Source organism: Salvelinus namaycush, chromosome 33 (assembly GCF_016432855.1).
Source record: "Salvelinus namaycush isolate Seneca chromosome 33, SaNama_1.0, whole genome shotgun sequence".
NCBI lineage: Eukaryota > Metazoa > Chordata > Actinopteri > Salmoniformes > Salmonidae > Salvelinus > Salvelinus namaycush.
In genome coordinates, this window is record NC_052339.1 from 24,631,110 (window position 1) to 24,654,219 (window position 23,110).

The window sequence follows — 23,110 nt, forward strand, 5'->3', positions numbered from 1 at the left end:
CGTTTGTTAAAAAAAGAAAAACTGTTGGTTACATTGTACCAGACAAGCTCAGTTTAAGTATTTGAAAGGGTTCCGATACTATTTGAACCCAGGCCTGTGTTAGGACTCGTGTCGTGATGGTTGATTTTATGTCACTACTATTGCCAAAGTGGTGTAGCATCACAGTGGGCTGCTTCAAGTAAAGTGTTAGCATAGCATTTTATCACACCTGCTTTTCTCCCCCCAGTTTATAATCCTCTGGTTTTGGGTTCCTGTAGGTCTTGATTTATGCCCTTTCCAAGTCGACTGCTCTTCCTCTCCGTTTGGTAAGAGACGTCCTCGGGCCCGTCTGGCCTCTTAGGAGTAGACCTGCCACCCCTCCCCTTCTCCCACTTTTGGGATGCTTTGGGACCCCATCCCCTCTAACACTTTCTACGCTCTGCATTTTTTCATGTCCTTCCTTCTCTGCGCTCCCCATTTTCTCACGCTGTAGCACTGTACAGTCTTTTTGACTAACTACTGTGATTTTCCAACCACTCACCAATCTGCATGTCTATTGACCAATCTATGGACTGTTGAGTGATATTCTGTGAAAAAAAGGGCTGGAGGTGAAAGTGATGAGTTGCTCTTTTAAGTAATGTTGTTTAATACAAATGCCATCACTTTAATGTACTTCAGTTGGTTTCTTCATGAAAAACCTCGGTTATTTACTTGCGTTTTAGCAAAAAGCTGACCACACACACTGCTATAAACTTTTGTTTTCATTTTATGTGTTTTAGTGCTCTCTGTCTCCTCACCCCAGCTGAGTTTGTTGAGTATGGGTTTCAAAGTCTGAACTTCCTCTAGTCATAGAATGTAACAAAGCTTGAACTATAAATGACTCCATGTTTCACACAGTTCAGTCATTCCATGGAGCACTTACCTGAGTAGCAAAGAAAACCTTGCCAGCTTGGGAAATTAGATTTTCTTTTTTCTATGTGGTCTCGAGTTGACATTGTTTCACAATGTATTTCATCTATCCTGTTTTGCAGTGTTGTACAGTGATTTCTTTTTTGTTTTTCACCCTTGTATTTCTCAGACAGATTATTTGAGAACGCCTGAAGGCCCCAAAACAGATAAAACAATGTTTTACCTTTAGCCTTTATTCCTTACCTTCAGCACCATATGCAGTAGCTGCAGTCTCCATGTACTGTGTCTCTTCCCATATATCAAGTTAATTCAAGGTCACAAGCGAAGTAGCTTTTCCCGACAAAAATAAATAAAAAAGAAGCAAACTAGTCGAGAGTGACCTCGGACCCCTCTCTGATGTTGACGACTGAGGTTATGATGATTAATCATTGCAGTCTCCCAGAACTTTTTTCATTGATTAAGCCCTCGTCTATTCTAATGTGGGCAGTATGGGAACTGATTATGGAAGCAGTGTGGCTATTTTTTAAGGGACGGCTGCTCCGCGCCCCTCCCACACCTCTTTCCACACGCAGTCGAGCAGGCAACACAAATGAGTTTGTCGTTATACTTAGAAAATTTTATTACGGGAAGACAATGAAGGAAAAAAACAAGCGTTGGGGGGTATATAATGTGAGATCATGGACAGTTTATTTTACCACCATGACATGAAGGATCAGCTCTGTCTTCTCTCTCGCTCCTCTCACTCTCCTCTCTTCTCTCTACTTTCTTCTCTCTCGCTCCTCTCACTCTCCTCTTCTCTCTACTTTCTTCTCTCTCTCGCTCCTCTCTCTCCTCTTCTCTCTACTTTCTTCTCTCTCTCGCTCCTCTCTCTCCTCTTCTCTCTACTTCTTCTCTCTCTCGCTCCTCTCTCTCTCCTCTCTTCTCTCTACTTTCTTCTCTCTCGCTCCTCTCACTCTCCTCTCTTCTCTCTACTTTCTTCTCTCTCGCTCCTCTCTCTCCTCTCTTCTCTCTACTTTCTTCTCTCTCGCTCCTCTCTCTCCTCTCTTCTCTCTACTTTCTTCTCTCTCGCTCCTCTCTCTCCTCTTCTCTCTACTTTCTCGCTCCTCACTCTCCTCTCTTCTCTCTACTTTCTTCTCTCTCTCGCTCCTCTCTCTCCTCTCTTCTCTCTACTTTCTTCTCTCTCGCTCCTCACTCTCCGCTCTCTCTCCTCTACTCTCTCTCGCTCCTCTCACTCTCCTCTCTTCTCGCTCTCCTCTCACTCTCCTCTCTCTCTCCTCTCTACTCTCTCTCGCTCCTCTCACTCTCCTCTCTTCTCGCTCTCCTCTCTCCTCTCCTCTCACTCTCCTCTCTACTCTCCTCTCACTCTCCTCTCTACTCTCCTCTCACTCTACTCTCTACTCTCTTCCCTCACTCTTCTCTCACTTTCTCGTCTCTCCTCTCGTCTCTTCTCTCTTTTTCTTCCTCTCCGAAATGGCTCGTGAGGGGGCTAGTGTCGATTTATTTTTGTTACATAAAAGTGGACTGTGGGTGGGTGTGCCCGCGTGTGTGTGCGACCACCCTCCCCTCACCATCCTCTTCTGCCATCCGCTAGCTGGTCTGGACATGGACCCCATACCTGATGATCCCACTGGGCCCTGTCAGGGCTCGGCAGGCCAGGGGTCCAGGGCTCTACAGGAGGAGCCTCTGGACGTCATCCTGAGTCCAGAACTGGACAAGATGGTCGCAGATGGTAAGGCGGCCTTGTTGAATTTTGTCTGTCTACCAGAGATCTGTATATAATGACTATATTCTCATAATATACCATTGCTAACAATGGGAGTGGTTGTCCCGAAGGCAGGCGACAAGCTTAGGTTCAAAATAACCCATTGAAACGTATTGGGCTTATTTTGGACAGATTTTGTTGAGAGTGAAACCTCTGGCTTCGCCTCTTCCTCTCTGTGCACACTCGGTGTCATTGGTGAAGAGCAGAGGTTTACATCTCCAGTCCTCCAGTCCTCCCAGCTCGACATCAGTACATAGATTCAGGGTCGGTTTCCAAGACACGTCTATAAAGCTGGACTAGGCTTAATCTGTGTCTGGGAAACTGGCCCTAAAAGTCAATCATGAGAAATGTCTTTCTTCCTAGAGTTGCGTGTCTTTGTTGATGATTGTGGTCTTTACAGTATCCACCACATGGAACAACTGCTGTGTATAGAAGGCATCGGTGGTCAAATCACATCCCACATTGCAAAATCATGGAACACTAAGTAAATAATGTTTGCTCAGTTTAACTGAAGTTCCCGCAAAGTATCAGTGTTGACAAATAGGGAGGTCAACCTTATTCCCTTGGCAGAAATGTACCCGCCTGACTTGTTCCCTGTGTGTTATAACTGCTTAGTGGCTTCCTGGCTCTGTCAAAACCAATGTCTGGCCTTACACATTGACGCATAACCAAAGCCATGCTGGTTTTAGTTGAGGTTGTTGTGCATTCCTCAGACCTGCAATTGAACTACACCCCATCTGATGAAATTCTATGTTTGGTCCCCAGGATTTGTTAACTGGCTTGCTTGGTTCAATCAAACTAGCACAGAGGATAAAGTGTATAACATTGCAGCAATGTAATATGCATTTCTTTGGTTTTTTTTTCAGGTGCAATTCTCAGTAAGCTCTACAAAATCCCAGGTTTGTGGTTTTGATTATATAAGTCTAACCTAGTTTTCAAAAGGTTGTTCATTCATTTGTATGTCAGAGATGATCAGTTCCATAGAATTCAAAGATAAGCGTTTGAAACGTTCAATCACCCCTTGTTGATGGTGGTGTAAAGTATGTGCATGAACGTTATGTATTTCATTGCTGTCGCCCTCTACAGAGCTGGAGGGTAAAGACGTGGAGGACCTCTTCACAGCGGTCCTGAGTCCCAGCACCAGCCAGCCTCCACAGCTGCCTCACCCCCAACCGGCCCACCCTGGGCCCAATGTACCTAGAGCCGTGGCCATTCCAAACCCAGGTACCACCACCACCTCAAGCCTCTTGGAGAATTGCATTTGGTTGCTGGGAATTTAAATGAACACAGCAAAAAAATAAATGTCCTCTCACTGTCAACTGTGTTTATTTTCAGCAAATGTAACGTGTAAATATTTGTATGAACATAACAAGATTCAACAACTGAGACATAAACTGAACAAGTTCCACGGACATGTGACTAACAGAAATTGAATAATGTGTCCCTGAACAAAAGGGGGGGGGGGGTCAAAATCAAAAGTAATAGTCAGTATCTGGTGTGGCCACCAGCTGCATTAAGTATTGCAGTGCATCTCCTCCTCATAGACTGCACCAGATTCGCCAGTTCTTGCTGTGAGATGTTACCCCACTCTTCCACCAAAGGCACCTGCAAGTTCCTGGACATTTCTGGGGGGAATGGCCCTAGCCCTCATCCTCCGATCCAACAGGTCCCAGACGTGCTCAATGAGATTGAGATCCGGGCTCTTCACTGGCCATGGCAGAACACGGACATTCCTGTCTTGCAGGAAATCACACACAGAACGAGCAGTATGGCTGGTGGCATTGTCATGCTGGAGGGTCATGTCAGGATGAGCCTGCATGAAGGGTACCACATGAGGGAGGAGGATGTCTTCCCTGTAATGCACAGCATTGAGATGGCCTGCAATGACAACAAGCTCAGTCCAATGATGCTGTGACACACCGCCCCAGACCATGATGGACCCTCCACCTCCAAATCAAATACACATCACTTACGTCCTGTCTGGTCCAGCGACGGTGGCTTTGTGCCCATAGGCGACGTTGTTGCCGGTGATGTCTGGTGAGGACCTGCCTTACAACAGGCCTACAAGTCCTTAGTCCAGCCTCTCTCAGCCTATTGTTGACAGTCTGAGCACTGATGGAGGGATTGTGTGTTCCTGGTGTAACGCGGGCAGTTGTTGCCATCCTGTACCTGTCCCACAGGTGTGATGTTCGGATGTACCGATCCTGTGCAGGTGTTGTTACACGTGGTCTGCCACTGCGAGGACGATCAGCTGTCCGTCCTGTCTCCCTGTAGAGCTGTCTTAGGCGTCTCACAGTACGGACATTGCAATTTATTGCCCTGGCTACATCTGCAGTCCTCATGCCTCCTTGCAGCATGCCTAAGGCACGTTCACGCAGATGAGCAGGGACCCTGGGCATCTTTCTTTTGGTGTTTTTCAGAGTCAGTAGAAAGGCCTCTTTAGTGTCCTAAGTTTTCATAACTGTGACCTTAATTGCCTACCGTCTGTAAGCTGTTAGTGTCTTATGACTGTTCCACAGGCATGGGAAACAGAGTTTAAACCCTTTACAATCAATATCTGTGGATTTTTACGAATTATCTTTGAAAGACACGGTCCTGAAAAAGGGACGCATCTTTTTTTGCTGAGTTTATAATCAACTGTTGACTGTGGAAATCAATCTATATGAATGAATGGAAATGAGCATTTATTGAATGAACTTTGATTTATATGAATATCATGTTCACATAATCAACAGGACATGTGGATGTATTTCTGTAACTACTTCTCCCACATCGTCTCTATGCTCTCTGTTGCAGGCGACCATGGGATGTTTCCCCGCATGCCAATGATAAACGGCATGATGGGGCCCAACCCCCACTTTCCTCCAACTCCCATGATGCCCGGCAGCACAGGCCAATGTGGCCTGGGACACTTCTCGCCCATTCACAGAATGCCTTTCCCAGACAAGATTAGGTAAGAGCAGGTACAGCAGGGAGCTGTCTATCCATTACTAGAGCATTGCTTTCATCTGCTCAAAGACAATCAATTGCATTTTGGGTTATTAACTTGCCTAGTGATTATTTTTACTATGTTATCCTTCATTGTTTTGACTCCAATGTATACAGTTCACTTTAACCTCATTTTTCCTGGGGTCTGCTCGCTTGTTAGCTTTCATATCTCAATCAATAAATGTAATGTCATTTTTATACTATAGCCCTTTTTAAATTATCATTTGCTTCAAAGTGAACCGCATTGTAAGTTATGTGACATACTTAAGCAATAAGGCACGAGGGGGTGTGATATATGGCCAATATACCACGGCTAAGGGCTGTTCTTATTAGGCACGATGCATCGCCTTATACCACAAACTCCCGAGGTGCCTTATTGCTATTATAAACTGGTTGTCAACGTAAATAGAGCAGTAAAAATCAATGTTTTGTCATACCCGTGGTATACGGTCTGATATACCATGGCTGTCAGCCAATCAGCATTCAGGGCTCTAACCACCCAGTTTATAAAAATCAATATATTGGTAATGTTGCAATAGAATATGTAACCTGAGATATCCTTCCAGGGACAAGAAGTTTAGCCAGATGGGGGGTGATGTGGTTGGTTCGTGGAGCGCCCCCAGCTCTGTCCCCGTCCCTGGCCCTGTTCCCCCTCCAGAGGGAGAGACAGACACCATGTCCAACGCCCAGAGGAGCACGCTCAAGTGGGAGAAGGAGGAGACTCTGGGCGAGATGGCCACCGTGGCCCCAGTCCTCTACACCAACGTCAACTTCCCCAACCTCCTAGAGGAGTTCCCAGGTTGGTACTTCATAGACAAAGTTTCTCAAATGAAAATGAGATGATTTTTGGTTCCGTCAAATTCAAAAGTGTGAATTACCTACTACATTTTTTCAAATGAAAAAAATGATGAGCTCTGAAGTTCTGTGTCACACTCATAAAAATGGGACTGGGAAAGGTATAGTTCTTGGCCATATTGCATGTGTGTTGTAGCGGCTAATCTTTTTTTCTTTCTCAGACTGGGCTATGAGAGTGAAACAAATCGCAAAGTTATGGAGGAAAGCCAGTTCCCAGGACAGGGCCCCATATGTGGTAAGTACATTTTTTTTATCAAGTAAGTGGATTGAGAACACATTCTGGGTTTGGAAGTTGTTTACATCCACGCTGAACTGTGATGCACTGCACTTATTTTGATCAGCAGGTTTTGCTGATTGACAAAAGATAAGAGTTTGTATAAACAACAGAAAAAGTCCATGCATAAAAAAAGGCTAATCTTTTACAAAACACTTAAAACCTCCAATGAAAACTTAGAACCCTATTCAATAAAAAATGTATTTTTTCTGCTTCACCAGAAGAACATTGTTGTTGACTTATTCCACAAACCTGGTTGCGGCTTTTGATTAAATAGTGCCCTATACCTTTTGGAGTGATGAATCAAAGGGATCAGCCAGTTACTGATGAAATGTTAAAGTCTAAACAAACTTCCTGAAGTAAATTGTAGAGTCCATTAGGGAGAAGACAGATATTTGTGTTTGTCTTGTTCTTTTCATCTGTTTTCTGTTGATATTTTAAACCCAAAGGCTCCCGCGCTTTGTCCCTTCTCGTGTCTTTGTACTGTTTGAATGTTGTGTCTAGTATGTTTTCCAATTTAACACACAGTTCTTTGAGGATTTTTCAGGACAGTCTCTATGATGAAATTATATTCAACAACGCTCTGCATGTCCAAATTACTTGATGAGATTAGGTGATTGTAGGAGGTTTCTTCTCCTTGTGATTTTCCCCAAGACATTCAGAAAAATGGTGGCGCCTTTATTTGTTCCAGTAGGGTTTTAAGAAATTAGTGTCTCAGGAAATGTATCTTTCCTGCACCATCAATTACAAAATGGACTATCTCTTCCAATCCCCTCTCTTCCAGCAAAAAGCACGGGATAACCGGGCGGCCCTGCGCATAAACAAAGTTCAGATGTCAAATGATACGCTGAAGAGACACCAGCATCCTCAGCAGCAGCAGCCGCTGTTGACTGACACCTTTGACCCCAATAGTGTCCCCTTGGACACTGAGCTGCTCTTCAAAGACTCTCTCAAGCCCAAGGAGTCTGAACACGAGCAGGAGTGGAAGTTCAGACAGGTAAGAGTTCCTTTGGAGGGTTAACATGTACTGGGAATGGAGGGGGGGGGGATATGAAGCATGGGTACACTGTAAAGCAGGGTTTCTCAACTACTGTTCTAGGAGTTGTTGAGGATTCGTTTGGCTTTCATTTTTAAATGTTACAATGTTTTTTGTTTAAATTGACTCTGAGGGTACGGGATTGGATGCAGGATTGTGTGGCAATTGCATGCATGCCTTTAAAAATAGATCAAATATTTTTGTTTAGTGGCTGCCTTGGCAGGTCTTCAGGAAGCCAAATGGTATAAGTGGTATTTTGTTCCTGCATGTTGAGAAACCCTGGTGTGAGAGATCAGTGTACACTTTTTTATGTGTACATGTATTTAATGACACCATAATACACCACCATAATAATCAAAGTACCGCATGTCAGGGGAATTGTGAGTAGGAGCAAGGTGGTGAGATTGAACATAACATAACCTGGGGGCATGAAACAGATTTTTTTATTTAACTTTATATATGTGCATGGTTGAGTGAGTCATTTTTAAACAATACATTTGGCGTTCTCATACAGTCTACTAATTCTTAATTTGCATTGAAAAGGGAGAGTTAAATCAGATGTGGGGACCCCTTAAGAAGCAGCAGGAAAAGGTCCCAAAAAGCAAAGCCATAAAATCAACAAATAAAGACGTCCTTTTTGGACATTCCAACCAGGCAACTATAGCTGCAGGAGGTGGAAAAAATTCTCTGGTAAGATTCCCAAGGCGAAGCACTGTTCTGGTATTCGTCTGCCGAGAACCAATAAAGCAAAATTTACAAGGTGTAAGAAAAGCAAACTGTAAAGTGGAGTTGTAGGGAGAAAAGCTTGGTTAACTGGTAAAATCTGTCCTTGGTCCTGAAAAAACACAGTAACAGCCTCCAGAAGCTTTATTTCATCACCATATTATTACATACACCCTCACATTGTTCCCTCTTGCATGGCTTAACAACACACGCTAGACCCACTCATATTGAAAAAGCATTAACTTTGTTGTGAGTGAGGGAAAGAAAGCATTCTTAGCACCATGTCATCATAAAATTACAAATTCCACGCTTCCAAAAAGGCTTAATTAACTGAAGTGTCTCTCCTCCCCTGCTTTTCTTGTTTCCATGGCAGCAAATGAGACAAAAGAGCAAGCAGCAGGCGAAGATTGAAGCCACTCAAAAGCTGGAGCAGGTTAAAAATGAGCAGCTCCAGCAACAACAACAACAACAACAGCAGCTGTTTAGCAGTCAGGCAGGTGGAGATACAACCCCTAATAGTGGTAACCAGAGCCCCGTGACTCCTCAGCCCAGCAATGGAGGAAAGTCTGGAAACTCGTCCCCACTGCAGCCAATAGCGTCTAAGGATGGCTTCGCTAGACCACAACTCCCGGGCACACCCACCTCTGGGTCACAGGATGACGTGTTCCTCAGACCCCAGCTCCCACCTCCGTCCTCGAGGACGCCCACCCAGGAGACCTCGTACCCTCAGCAGGGACCATCCTCCCAGCCCCAGTCACCACATATGTTTTCCCCGGATTCCTCCTCAGGCTCCCGGCCGTCCTCGCCCTGGGACCCATACGCCAAAATGGTGGGCACCCCGAGACCGCCCCCTGGGGGTGGTGGATCCACCACGCCCCGGCAGAACTCTCTGTCGGAGATGCAGGAAAGGGGAGGGAGGCCTTCCCCGGCCCACGAGTCGTTTGTCTTGCCCAAGTCTGGTAATGCTGACCCCTATGCTAAGATGCCAGACACCCCCAGGCCCCCCGACCCCTTTGTTAAACCCATGGGACCCGCCAGGGTGGGCCCTTCAGGACTGGTTGAGCAGCAGCAACACCAGCAGGTCAGGCACAACATGATGAGCCCTCCTTCTGGAGGAGAGACTTTTTCCAGGATGGGCGGACACCGAGCCGAGGTCTACCAGCGCATGTCTCACAACCGCATGATCCTCTCGGACCCCTACTCCAGGCCCTTGCTCACTCCCATCCCTGGCAGCAACGAGTCAGGCTCTGTCCCGGTGTTCAAAGCCCCCATGCCTCCCCAGCAGTCCCAGCAAGAGCCCTACGGTGGCCCTATGCCTGGGGGACTTAAACGAGGGCCATCTGATGGCTTTCCCCAAGGACTACAGGCCGACCCTTACGCCCAGCAGCCTCTCACCCCCCGGCCACCCATGGGGGAAGGGTTCCCCAACGAGCCCAAGATGATGCGCCAAACCCAGGGGGGCCATTTCTCTCAACCCATGCCAATGATTAGACACCCTCACAGAAACCCGTATGCACAAGTGCCATCTACCCCGAGACCGGATTATTCACAGCAGATGTCTGACCCTTTCGCCCAACCACCAGGCACCCCCAGACCTCACTCTGATAGCTATGCTCAACCTCCCGGCACCCCAAGGCCACACTCGGATCCCTCATACCTGCAGACGCCGCCTAGCCTTCGTCTAGACCAGTTCCCCCAGCAGCACCCACCCAATCACAGACCGTCTCCATCTCACTCCATGGATCCTTATGCTTCCATGCCAGGTACCCCCAGACCAGCCCCAGGGGATAGGTTTCCCAAATCCCCCGGTAGTCAAAGGAACATGGACCCGTATGCCCAACAACCCGGAACACCAAGACCGCTCCTCGCTGACCCTTACGCACAAGCTCCAGGGACACCGCGGCCAGAAGCAGGCCCTGATGCCTTCAATCGACTATGCTCCAGACCGACACCCATGTCCCAGCTCCCAGCTGACCCATTCTCCCACCAGTCTCCGGGCAGGGTGCAGGACGGGTTTGCCTGTACAAGCGCCCAGGGATCTCAGACAGCTAAGCACCCGGGAATGTCGGACGAAAGTTTCTCTCTGCCGCAGTCGAATCATCACGGTGGTCAAACGCAGATTCACGATCCCTTTGAACTGGGTCCAATGACACCTTATGCCCAAACTTCGGAAAGGCAGGCCCATGATATCCCTCAGTCTAGCAGCAACACCGTTGACACTCAGAACAGCATGCTACCACACCTGGGAGACACTGAGGAGAAGCTCAGACAGGTATTTGCATTTGGTTGAGACACAATAACACTCACATGGGTAACACTTGAATTGCCATGAAGCCTTCTTCTGTTTGCATAGTTATTGGCAGGTGATTAGCCATTCCGCAGCCAATATGGCAGTGCATGTTGGTGCAACGTGAACATTTTTTGCTTCTCTGTAAGGATCCCCTCAAATTACAATGAATACGTGCATGATGTAACTTGCTAAAGTGTACCGTGCTCTCCCCCCGCAGCGCCAGAGACTGCGCCAGCAGATCCTTAGGCAGCAGCAACAGAAGTCTGCCATCCGGCAAGAGAAAGGACTACTACAGGAAACTGTTGCAGCCCCCAGCCCGGGGACGCCCCGCCACTGGTCACATGAAGATCCCGCCCCACAGAATGACATGTTCGGCAGACCACCACCACCTTACCCAGGACCCATGAGAGGAGGTCAGAGGTTCCCTGGTACCTTTCTAGGGGACCAGCGAGAACACTTCCCCAATGAGGGCCAGTATGCCAGACCCCACTTCCCCAGGGACATGGGCAACATGGGCATGAGGCCACAAGAAATGAGGTAAGTTGAATTTGACAGCATAGATTTCACTCAGCTGTAGTTTGTTCAAACTTCTTTGTTTGCACAGGGTCTTTACCCATATTCAGCTGTATATTTGTATAATTGGCTTGCAGAATTGATTGCTCCCCTTGAAACGATTAAATTAATACAATTATGTTAAACATGCTCGAAATGTGGAATGAAGTGTCATTATTGAAGTCCCACTTAGTGTAATCTTCCTTATTGAAGATGTGTGTAGGGAGCAATCAGTGCTGTTGTGTTATGCCTGGGATGTAGTCATGGATAAGCATTTAAGCATTTTCTACTCAGGTTTGGATTCCCTCCCAGCGCTCAAGGATCCCTTCAACCAGGCCAGGAGCAACACTTCCTCAGGCCCCTTAACCAGATGCCCGGCGGGCCCATGGTCGACAATGTTCCACCCCAGATGAGAATGTCCCACTCGGTGGACTTTTCCAGGGGGGTCATGGGGGGCAACACCCAGATGGGGCTCCCCCAGCCCTTCCCCCCACAGGGCCTTCCTGTCCAGCAGCACAACATCATGGGTCAGCCGTTCATCGAGCTCCGTCACAGGGCCCCTCAGAACAGGATGAGGATGCCCTTTGGGCATGGACCTCCCAATGTCATGGACCCCTCCAACCAGCCCCAGGGCTTCATGGAAGGCCAGGAGATGGGCTTCGCTGGGAACCAGTTATCCAGAATGATGGACCCCATGATGGACAGACCTTCCCAGGGATCGGTCGTTCACACACACATGTCGGCTAGTATGGAGAACCTGCACCAGCAGCAGACTGAAGTCCCGATGACCATGGGGCAGCGACAGCATCCTTCACTGAATAGGTCACTCAGCCACCCTGTCACTGGTGAGCCACTCAATGCAGCGCCATCTAGTATGCTCTTGCCTGGGTCTAGCACCGGTCAAACGGAGGAGACTCAGATACCCAGTGGAGACGGAATTGAGGAAAACTTGGACGCTGAAGACTCCGCAGTAAAGGACCTTGAAGATGTGGAGGTCAAAGACCTGGTCGATCTGAACCTGAACCTGGACCCGGATGATGGCAAAGACCTTGAACTGGGACCCAATGACCTGCACCTCGACGACTTCCTCATGTCAGGGAAGTTTGACCTCATCGCCTACACGGACCCTGAGCTCAACCTGGATGACAAGAAAGACATGTTCAGTGAAGAAGATCTGGACCTGGGCGACCCTATGGAGGACCACCAACAGGGTGAGACCTCAGACCTCCAGAAAGCCTTGTCGGAGAAGAGGAAAGGCAGCGTGGATGGCGCAGCCACCTCGTCCCGATCCGGGGGGAAATCTGACAAACCGGAGGCCAATGAAGCGAAAGAGACCTTGGACATGTTTAAAACCGAGGATACAATCAAAACGGAGGTCAAAGATGAACACGTGCAAAACCAGGACCAGTCTCTCTGCAGTGGCCCGATGAATGACAACAGAACCATGACAAACCAAGAGGGTGCAGGGCTGTATGAGCAGCCTGACTCCGGCTCAACTCCGGTCCTCTCCTGCCTTCTGATCAAAGAAAAACTGGAAAACACTGGGTTTGGCCCAAACTGCTCTCCTCACCAAGGGGACATGGCTGCCCAGGCCACCGGGCTACACCCAAGCACCGGCATGCTGATGCTACCTAGGCAACACGCCCAAGACAACAACAGGCTCAATCCCAGCGTGGCTATGGGACATCGGGTGAGCCCCACGTTGGTTCAGAGTAGACTTTCAATGGGAAACCTCATCTCAGGGGGCAACCACAGCTTCGGGGCCTCAGCCAACCAACAGGTGGAGCTCAACCTAGCCATGGTTGGAGCCGGTCAGCAGCCCACTGCCCACGGCCTGAACCCCCAGGGCCAGCAGGGCATGTTCCCCCAACAGCAGGGCCCCTCGCTGGGGCAGGCCGGCCCACAGAACAGGCCTCTGCTGCTGGAAGAGCAACCCCTCCTCCTACAGGACCTGCTGGACCAGGAGAGGCAGGAGCAGCAGCAACAGAGGCAAATGCAGGCCATGATCCGACAGCGCTCCAGCGACTCCTTCTTCCCCAATATGGGTAAGGGCATTGAGCTTCAGATAGACATGTCTACTGTTTTGGTCACCCGTTTCATTTAGTCACACACATTACCAGGGTGTTGTCAGATTAGTTATCTGGGGGTTTTGTAGTCATTTTGCATGGTCATCCTTTTTGGTATAAATGTGGAATGTCGAGCCATTTCAGTTGGAGCCCCATGCTTTATTAAAGATTTTGAGGGAAAAGAAGTACTTGACATTTGTTCAATTGTAATTTGAGGAACAGAATGTTGGACTTAATTATTTTTTATGAAGAGACACTTTTGGGAGTCTTACTTCACCAGTGTTCCATCCATCATTTTGACATGGCACTTGTTAGGGGTGGCTTCTTTTGAAATGGCTTAAAAGAAGGTCAACTAGCTACGATTAAGTGGACTTCTTTATTTTTTTGCAGACTTTGATGCCATCACGGACCCGATCATGAAGGCCAAGATGGTAGCTCTGAAGGGAATCAATAAAGTCATGGCTCAAAACAGCATGGGAATGCCCCCAATAGTCATTAACAGGTAAGACAAAAGCTCACCCTAATGCTAGCTCATTATTTGTGCTTGTGGGTAATGTACATTCATTTAAAGGCTTTTTGTAATACTCTCTTGGTCTGTCCGAAACACTATTGAGAAGCTTAGTATTGGATTGGAAATATTTAGAAGTAAATTTAATGTTCCCTAAAACAACGATTCCCTCATTTGTCTTTGTGGCAGAATTCAGCAGACGCCAGGAGCACATGGACCAGATGCTGCCGCCACTCTGCCTCAACATGTGCTTGGACAGGTAAGCATTGTGAATCAACCACTGTCTGTCTGTTTCATCTATTTTGCTAAAAAACAAGGCCTCATTACCATTTGTAAAAAAAATTCGCAGGACGGGAAGTTGGCTCCACAGATGGCGAGACCAAACCCCCCAAATTTTGGACCTGGATTTGTCAGTGAGTGGACAACCCAACGTTTTTTAATTTGATCATGACATCCTTATTCACTTTAACCAAATGATTAATCATAGACCATTCTTTAGGTTTCTTCAGTATTTCATATGTTGACCACCATATCCAATCCAGGGTCTATTCGATTTCACCTATATTCCTTTGAGATTTATAAATCCAAAGTAAAAATGTCGCCTAACCCAGTCTTGTCTCTCAGACGACAGCCAGAGGAAGCAGTATGAGGAGTGGCTCCAGGAGACCCAGCAGCTGCTCCAGATGCAGCAGAAGTTTCTAGAAGATCAGATTGGGGCCCACAGGAAGTCCAAGAAGGCCCTGTCGGCCAAACAGCGGACCGCCAAGAAGGCGGGCCGGGAGTTCCCTGAGGAGGACGTCGAGCAGCTGAAGCATGTGACCGAGCAGCAGAGTGTGGTGCAGAAGCAGTTGGAGCAGGTAGCTAACTAAATGTAGCAGGAGTTAATTACCGGCATTCCATGTTGAAGGTTTTGAAAATATTGAGATCTTGGATTTGGCTTATGTTTTTTACATTACAAGATTTTACGACTTTACATGGCATAATCTGTAACATGATTGGAAATTCTGAGTACCTAAATAATGTAAAGAAAGAGAGCGGTTGTAGTCATTCACCTTGAAGATAATTGGATAAGAAAAGGGAATCATATCTTAAGCCACCTGAATAGGCTGATTCTCTCTGGAATCTTTGAGGGTCTACTTTGGGATTTGCCTCCAACCCTTTTGGTTTTAAGCACCTGTATCCTTTTGGATTCTATCTTATAGATTTTCTCTTGAAGTTAAACCTTTGTTGGCGGCTCTTTATCACGTCTTTGCTTTGTATTCCCGTCCCCTCAGAAATGGGAAAACACCTCAATTCTGACAGTCTAAAACTTGATTATGACCATGAACTTTTTGGGTTAAATGTCCTCCTCCTTGACAACACACACCGAACACACAAAGCTTAATTGCTGCAATAGATCTGCTACTTTTATTTTTATTTATTTTATTTAACCTTTATTTTACTAGGCAAGTCAGTTAAGAACAAATTCTTATTTACAATGGCAAAACACCCATCACGACAAGAGACAACACAACAAAGAACTGCTTGTTTTATTGAGAATCAAGGGAAACATTACGCCCGAAAACAAACCTTTTGACCTTTTCTTAGCAACAAAGGGGCGACTTCGCTAATTATTTCCAACTGTTGTGACCTTTTCACTGTGGCAAGGCGCGAGACTTCACTGTCGCATGAAGACCACAGGAGACAGCAGACATGATTTATTCTGTGACATTAACACAGTCTACTCTGTCAACATTTTCACAAGGCTTTTTTAATAAGAGGTTTTACTAAGTAACTGCCAAAATAAAAGAAACACCAACATATAGTGTCTTAACGGGGTGTTGGGCCACCATAACAGCTTCAATCCACCTTGACATACTCTACTGTTCAAAAGTTTGGGGTCACTTAGAAATGTCCATGTTCTTGCTCCAGATACTCAACTAGTCTAAAGGCCAGTTGTATTTCTTCTTTAATCAGTACAACAGTTTTCAGCTGTGCTAACATAATTGCAAAAGGGTTTTCTAATGTTAAATAAGCCTTTTAAAATGATAAACTTGGATTAGCTAACATAACATGCCATTGGAACACAGGAGTGATGGTTGCTGATAATGGGCCTCTGTACGCCTATGTAGATATTCCATAAAAAAAATCTGCCGTTTCGAGCTACAATAGTCATTTACAACATTAACAATGTCTACACTGTATTTCTGATCAATTTGATGTTATTTTAATGGACAAAAAATGTGCTTTTCTTCCAAAAACTTTTGAACGGTAGTGTAGATTCTACAAGTGTCTGAAAATCTATTGGAGGGATGCGATAACATTCTTCCACAAATTCCATCAGTTGGTGTTTTGTTGATAGTGGTGGAAAACGCTGTCTAGGGCAACTCCAGAGTCTACTATAAGTGTTCAATTGGTTTGAGATCTGGTGACTATGACACACACATACACACACCCTTTAAACCCCCTATGCTCCTTTGAGACCCTCTTTCAAAGTCATTGAAATCTCTTCTAGCCATGGTAGACAAAATAATGGCCAACTGAGCATTTTTATGCATGACCCTAAGCTTGATGGGATGTTAATTGCTTAATTAACTCAGGAACCACATGCTTTCAATAGACTTTGTATCACTCATTTACTCAAGTGTTTCCCTTTTTGGCAGTATATTCTAAGATATTATGATAATGTTATTTACTTGGTAATGGTTCAATCTGATTTCTTGTGAGTAGTGAATTCATTGAAACATGTACTATATCACTAAGCATTCTCTAGTTCCAGGTAATTGCCAATTTTATGGAGGCATAAGTAACAGAAAATAGTATTTGATCACTCTGTTCTTTCTGTGATTGCCATGTAAATACCAATTCTAATTGGACTGGATACAAAAGTGGTGCCTAAAAATGTTTCTCAATGCCTTCTTGGACTGTGAAGAATTGGGTGGGATCCCTTCAATCTGCTCACATTTCTCTGTTTTCTTTTTCCTCTGTTTTATTTCTCTGGTAGATTCGGAAACAGCAGAAAGACCATGCAGAGCTGATAGAGGAGTACCGTGTCAAGCAGCAGCAGCAACGGCCAAGTCTCCAGGCTCCTATGATGCCAGGGATGCCACCCATGCCTGTGATGCCTACTCAAGCTGCCCCTATGATGCCCGGAGCGCCCCCTATGGGCCAGCCCATGATGGGGCCCATGATGCCAATGCAGCCCCACCCCAGCCAACATAACCCTGCCCGCATTCCCAACATGCCAGGCTGGCACCCAGGGGGAGCCCAAGGACTGATGGGAGGCCCAGGTCCAAGAATTCCAGCTCACATGCCCCCACAGATGCCCCATGCCAGCCCTGCCCAGTTGCCACCGCCCCAGTTACCACCCCAAGCCCAACTACCACCACAGCCCCCACCCTCAATGGTGCCTGGCGCAAAAGCTACACCAACGGGAAACGGAACAGGTGCCCAGGGAGCCAGCGGAGCTAACGGTGGAAGTGGTGGCAACAGCCTCGCTGTGAAATTTGACGACAACAACCCATTCAGTGAGGGCTTCCAGGAGCGCGAGAGGCGGGACCGCCTGAGGGAGCAGCAGGAGAGACAGCGGGTCCAGCTTATGCAGGAGGTGGAGAGGCACCGGGCCATGCAGCAGCGGCTGGAGATGGAGCAGCAAGGCCTGGGTCTGGGGCCTACTGGGCTCCCATCCGGCTCTGGAGCTACAAACCCCGGAGGGGACAGCCTGGCCCACATGCCATTCTACAGTACTGATCTGCCCCAAGACTTCATGCAACCCTCTAGGCCTCAACAACAGCAGGGGCAGCTAGGGCCCATGTTCCCCGAGCAGAGCAACATGCAGCCAAGCTTCACCACCACTGGCGGGCCACTCCCAGGTCAGGGCTTCATGCCGGATGGTGAGCGCAGGTCCATGCCTGGGAACAGGGCATTTGGTAGTCCCGAGATGGGTCCCAATTTCCAGTCCAAAATCCCCATGCTACAGGGGCTTAACTACCCTCCTGGACAGCCCCGTCCCGCTGGGTTCAGAGGCCGTGGGATGATGCCTCAGGTTGGGGGCGAGGGACATGGACCCCCGTTCGGAATGGACTCATCCACCCCCCTACCTCCCAACTACCCCGGCTCAGGCCAGTCCTTGATCCAGCTCTACTCCAACATCATCCCAGAGGAGAAGGCCAAGAAGAAGAGGAACAGGAAGAAGAAGAGAGACTCTGTCGACGACGCAGACTCAGTCAAGACCCCATCCACTCCCCACTCAGACCTCTGCGCCCCACTGACTCCCTCCCACGTGTCTGACACCTCATCCACCCCCACCCGGAGCCTCAGCATTCCTGGAGAGCAGGATCTGTCTGATCTTTTCCTCCCTGTGGGGTCCTCGGGTTTGGCCCCCTCCTCAGAACTGGAGAGGCAGCTCTCGGGCAGCAGCTTAGCCCAGGGTGGGCTCTCCAACATGGGCTCGGAGAATGACCGGGCCTCCCTGTTTGACGAAACCCTCCAAATCAAGCTGGAGAGGATAGAGACTGAGTGCAGAGGGGCCGTGGCAGCCAACGAAGGGTCTGCCTTGCGGCACGGTCCCCGAGCCGGGGGGATAGTGAAGGAGGAGGAGGGAGGCGAGGGGGGACTCTCTTCGCCACTCCATGGCACCAAAGGGGGTGACGCAGGGAATGAGCTGCTTAAGCACCTGCTGAAGAACAAGAGTACGCCCCCGCCAGGTGCCAGTGCCAACCAGACCCCTCCCACACAGCAGATGTCCTGCAACAGCCTTAGCTCAGAGCAGGAGGCCTCGGCAGACCTCAAAGCCACCGCCAGGCCGGCCTCCACCACCAACAACATGGTGAGAAGGGAAAGACCACATTCACACAGACACTATAATCATCACACCCATAGGATACTACATGTTCTGAAATCAAACTATTTGGGTATAAAATGCACAAAAAATTGCTATTCAGTACTACATTCCTAAAGAAAGCCCTTTGTTGTGTCTATAATAGTAGCTCACATAGTAGCTCACCAACCTTGCTTGTATCATTGTATTTTCCCAGACTCCCCCACACAGTCAGCTGACAGGAAGCACAGAGCTTCTAGAACCCTCGGTTCCGGCACAGGGCAAAAGGAAGCAGCAACGCAACAAACGGACGCCCAAAAACGGGGCAGAGAAACCGCCGTCACGCTACAAGAGGAGGAAGAAGGAGGAAGAGGAGAGGCAGATCGGTTATTCCAGTACTGACAGTCTGACCCAGCTCAAACGGGTACATGTCATAGTAGTCAGACACCAAACAGTGTTGAATGTGTTGATTAGCTTGTGTTAATTGAATCTGCAGTGGCGATTTTAGCATGTAAATCTTGGTGGGGCAAACTCAACAATTTTTTTTTTTTTTATGCATGCCAGCAAAGCCACTACACAACACATGAATTGCACTATAACGGTGACAAACAGTGCCCACAAACTGTTAGGGACTACATAAAGTTGTCCCAACAACAGATCTTTCTTTTCAGCACCATGGAGTGAATCCTTACCACTGCTACACCTAGTTATCAGCGGAGTCTTGTCTGGCAGCGAAACAGTTCATTCAGACTCATTTACTGCCTTTAAAAAAAACATTGCTGCTATGGTTGACCTGCTTAAACAAATGTGGTTTTGACTGGCAATTGAGATGTACAAACTATGGCATAAGGGGAGGATAAGAGGCAATCCGTAATTTCGATTACGACATTAATGAGCGAGCTAAGACGGACATAGTCAATATAACTATTTTTTTCAGCACTTTTGAAATGTACAGCGACAGAATTCAGAACATGGGCCGTTAAGAGTATTATCCCTGTACACCAAGTCAGGACCGTAGGATAAATAAAAGGGGCATAATAAGCAGACCATGAAAGCTCTTACAATATTCGATGATGACATTTCTCTAAAATAGGCTTTAGGCTACATGTGCACCACCAAGTCAGAATAGTAGGCTAAATTATGAAGGGCAAAGGGACCAACTTATTAGGGTGAGGCACATGGGCTACTAACAGCTTACTACACAACATATACTTAGTATTACTTTCCTAGCTACAGTATACATATCTCCCTGGCATATTACATAATTTATGCAGCAGCATACAAGCCATTTTCCACTTACCTTGTTCTGTGCTCACTTGAACAGGAAGGTAGCGTGGCGATCCTTCTTGTGGGCAAATTATGTCATCAAAGTCTGGCATTCATGGTGCTTTCAAGACAACTGGGAACTAAGTTTGAATCATGACGTCAGTGATCTTCAGGTCGGAGCTCTAGAAAGAGGCCTGAGTTCCCGACTTGGATGACCGTTCAAAACGTATTTTCCCAGTCGGAGCTCGTTTTTTCCAGAGTTCCCAGTTGTCTTGACCGCGGCAGAAGTCTTGCTGGATTGACAGCATGGCCAATGTATTCAACCTTTTCTGGCCCATGGTGTTGCATGTGAATGTTTATCATTTTAAGCATGGAAAAGAGGCCCTTAAACACATACTTGGACTACACAGCTTCTCTACTGAATAGCAGGCTATAGTAGTGATTGCGTTGCAAAGCTTGCAGTTAGCCACTGATTCCTTCCAAACCACTCATTGTTGAATTTGTGATTTCCAACTTTTTGTGTAATGTTTGTCCATTGGCCGTTTTATCTATAATTTCTCTTGATATGACAAGGATTTACCAGTAGATTGTTGACTTGATTCGTGATGACTGCTTGTCTAGCTTGCTTGCTACGATTTTGAAAGTATGATGTTGACATGATCAGTCCAAAGCTACGGTAGATATAACGTGATTTGACGCCATTTTTAAAATTAATTTTTTTCAACTTTATTTAACCAGATAGGCCAGTTGAGAACAAGTTCTCATTTACAACTGCAACCTGGCAAAGATGAAGCAAAGCAGTGCAACAACTACACAGAGTTACACATGGGATAAACAAACGTACAGTCACCTTGACCTTGAGCCTTCTTAGATTGGCACTTCTAATGTAAATCTATGGCAGCACCCAAGGGGCTTGAATTTTCTAGCTCTCCCTGTAGATTTTGCAGTGACGTAGTGTCCCTATGGGTGACAGTCACGGCACAACTAGAGAACATTAACATCCCCTACGCTCTGTATTTTCCGCTGGCTGCCCCACAACCACAGATAGCACTGAGCTAGCCTGAAACACCTGCATTTTGGGGCTGACTTACTCAAGAAAGCAAAAAAAAGAATGTTTAAATGCGGCTTTATTAACTCAATGATTCATTTAATTTTACATTGTTTGCAAACTGATATGTGACGCGTATTAATGCAAAAATAACATGCAAACGCCCCACCTGCCCTGAATTTTATTTATAAAAAATTAAAATAAATGTAACCTTTATGTAACTAGGCAAGTCGGTTAAAAACAAATTCATATTTTACAATGACAGCCTACCCCAGCCAAACCCTCCCCAACCCGGATGACGCTGGGCCAATTGTGTGCCGCCCTATGGGACTCCCGATCACGGCCAGTTGTGATACAGCCCAGGATCAAACCAGGGTCAGTAGTGACGCCTCTAGCGCTGAGATGCAGTGCCTTAGACTGCTGCGCCACTCTGGAGTCCCATAGGATGGGTCGCCACTGTGAATGTGTTGATTGGCTGATTGGTCTGGTAGTATAGCCAGGCCTAAAACAAATGTCTGTATTTTGATCATTTAAATTTTTTTATTTGATTGATGGTGTTTAATGTTGCAACTGTGTGGTGCCACTATGGGAAAATTAGCACTCAGGCTGCTGCTGGTTTTGTAGATCAACGTGTATCTGATATCTTCTTCTGCAGTTGCTTGGGCACAAACGTGGGTGTTATTTTGCTGTTTTCTGTTAACATACCTCATAAATTACTGTCATCTTAATATGTCATTACTTTAATTTAGGTTTAATTGAACGGTCCGTGGATTTTTAACATAAGCACTCGGAATTTGTGGAAGGCATAAACAGAATATTACATGGAAAATATATAGTACTTTTTAGGTGAATAATAATAAAATAATTGCATGTCATTCAAATGATGAGTAGATATACCATGGGTTATGCAGCAGTGAACTATTCTGATTTTTGTCTTGACCTCCCAAGTCTCCGTACACTTTCGATAAAATGACTTCAGATAAAAACCGTCAATAGTTTTTATTCAATTTCTAGAACAAATTTGAATCCTGTTCAGTGCTTACCTCGAAATGTAAGCAGTGAGAAAGCCTTTGGCCTTACTTAACCCTCTTCTCTTCCTCCACAGCAGCTCTCTCTGCTGCCTCTGATGGAGCCCCTAATGGGGGTCAACTTTGCCCACTTCCCACCGTTCGGCAGCGGGCAGGTCAACGGGGAGAACAGGCTGTCGGGCTCCTTCGGCAGCGCCTCTCTGGACGGCGTGTCAGACTACTATTCACAGCTCATCTACAAGGTGAAGAGAGCACACCCTTAGGTCAAAAGTTGTGTAGGCACGTCCGTCTGTTTTTCAAGTGAAGAGTACAACAAGGTATATCATAGGAAAGGAATAGATTTAATAGAAAATAAAAAGAATACCCGCACACTGTTGAATGTTCCTGTATATTCAAACACATTTCCCTAGTTGGATCCAGTTAAAATGTTGTCTGCTTTGCCATTTTGTAGCAGAACAACTTGAGCAACCCACCTACCCCTCCTGCATCACTCCCACCCACGCCGCCTCCCATGGCGAGGCAGAAGATGGTCAACGGGTTCGTCACGGCCGAGGACCTCGTCAGGAAAGCTGCTGTCTTGGGCGGCCATGATGGTAAAGTGACTCGTGTTAAAAAATCACTTCGGAGAAGTAATGCTGTGGTAATATTGTAGCGATTTTTAAAATATATTATATATATCAAAGAATCTTTGCTGGCATTTTAATGTCAAGATTCATTTCTGTGATCTGAAAATAAAAAGGACAATCCATTTTTGTTTTTCAATGGCTGAAATATGTTTGTTGTTGAATTAACATTAGTGATCAAAGGACTGGGAGCCAAGCAGCTGCCTACAGCGTTCCGGACAGAGGAAGACCTCATGGCCCATGACATCACCCAGGGGCCCAAGACAGTGGACGTTCCCGCCTCGCTCCCCACACCACCCCATAACAACCAGGAGGAACTCAGGTGAGGACTTGCAAATCCACATTTCAATGGGATTTAGAGGAAGGATGGTTCCTACCTGGCTTCTGAACGAGTAACTATAGTAA

The 23,110-nt window shown here is 46.8% G+C and overlaps 1 protein-coding gene across 1 annotated transcript in view; it reads left to right on the forward strand.

Annotated features, from left to right (window-relative positions):
• The window catches only part of kmt2ca (lysine (K)-specific methyltransferase 2Ca), a 219,338-nt gene that overhangs the window by 186,653 nt on the left and 9,575 nt on the right, over nt 1–23,110 (forward strand). The window contains exons 27-45 of the mRNA XM_038972982.1: nt 2,332–2,617; nt 3,517–3,549; nt 3,737–3,874; nt 5,447–5,603; nt 6,205–6,437; nt 6,655–6,728; nt 7,552–7,764; nt 8,900–10,798; nt 11,034–11,353; nt 11,663–13,413; nt 13,825–13,936; nt 14,132–14,201; nt 14,292–14,355; nt 14,567–14,799; nt 16,926–18,749; nt 18,958–19,164; nt 22,160–22,324; nt 22,534–22,675; nt 22,880–23,027. Of these exons, the coding sequence (XP_038828910.1) occupies nt 2,332–2,617; nt 3,517–3,549; nt 3,737–3,874; nt 5,447–5,603; nt 6,205–6,437; nt 6,655–6,728; nt 7,552–7,764; nt 8,900–10,798; nt 11,034–11,353; nt 11,663–13,413; nt 13,825–13,936; nt 14,132–14,201; nt 14,292–14,355; nt 14,567–14,799; nt 16,926–18,749; nt 18,958–19,164; nt 22,160–22,324; nt 22,534–22,675; nt 22,880–23,027 (8,069 nt within the window). The remainder of the gene's footprint in view (nt 1–2,331; nt 2,618–3,516; nt 3,550–3,736; nt 3,875–5,446; nt 5,604–6,204; nt 6,438–6,654; nt 6,729–7,551; nt 7,765–8,899; nt 10,799–11,033; nt 11,354–11,662; nt 13,414–13,824; nt 13,937–14,131; nt 14,202–14,291; nt 14,356–14,566; nt 14,800–16,925; nt 18,750–18,957; nt 19,165–22,159; nt 22,325–22,533; nt 22,676–22,879; nt 23,028–23,110) is intronic.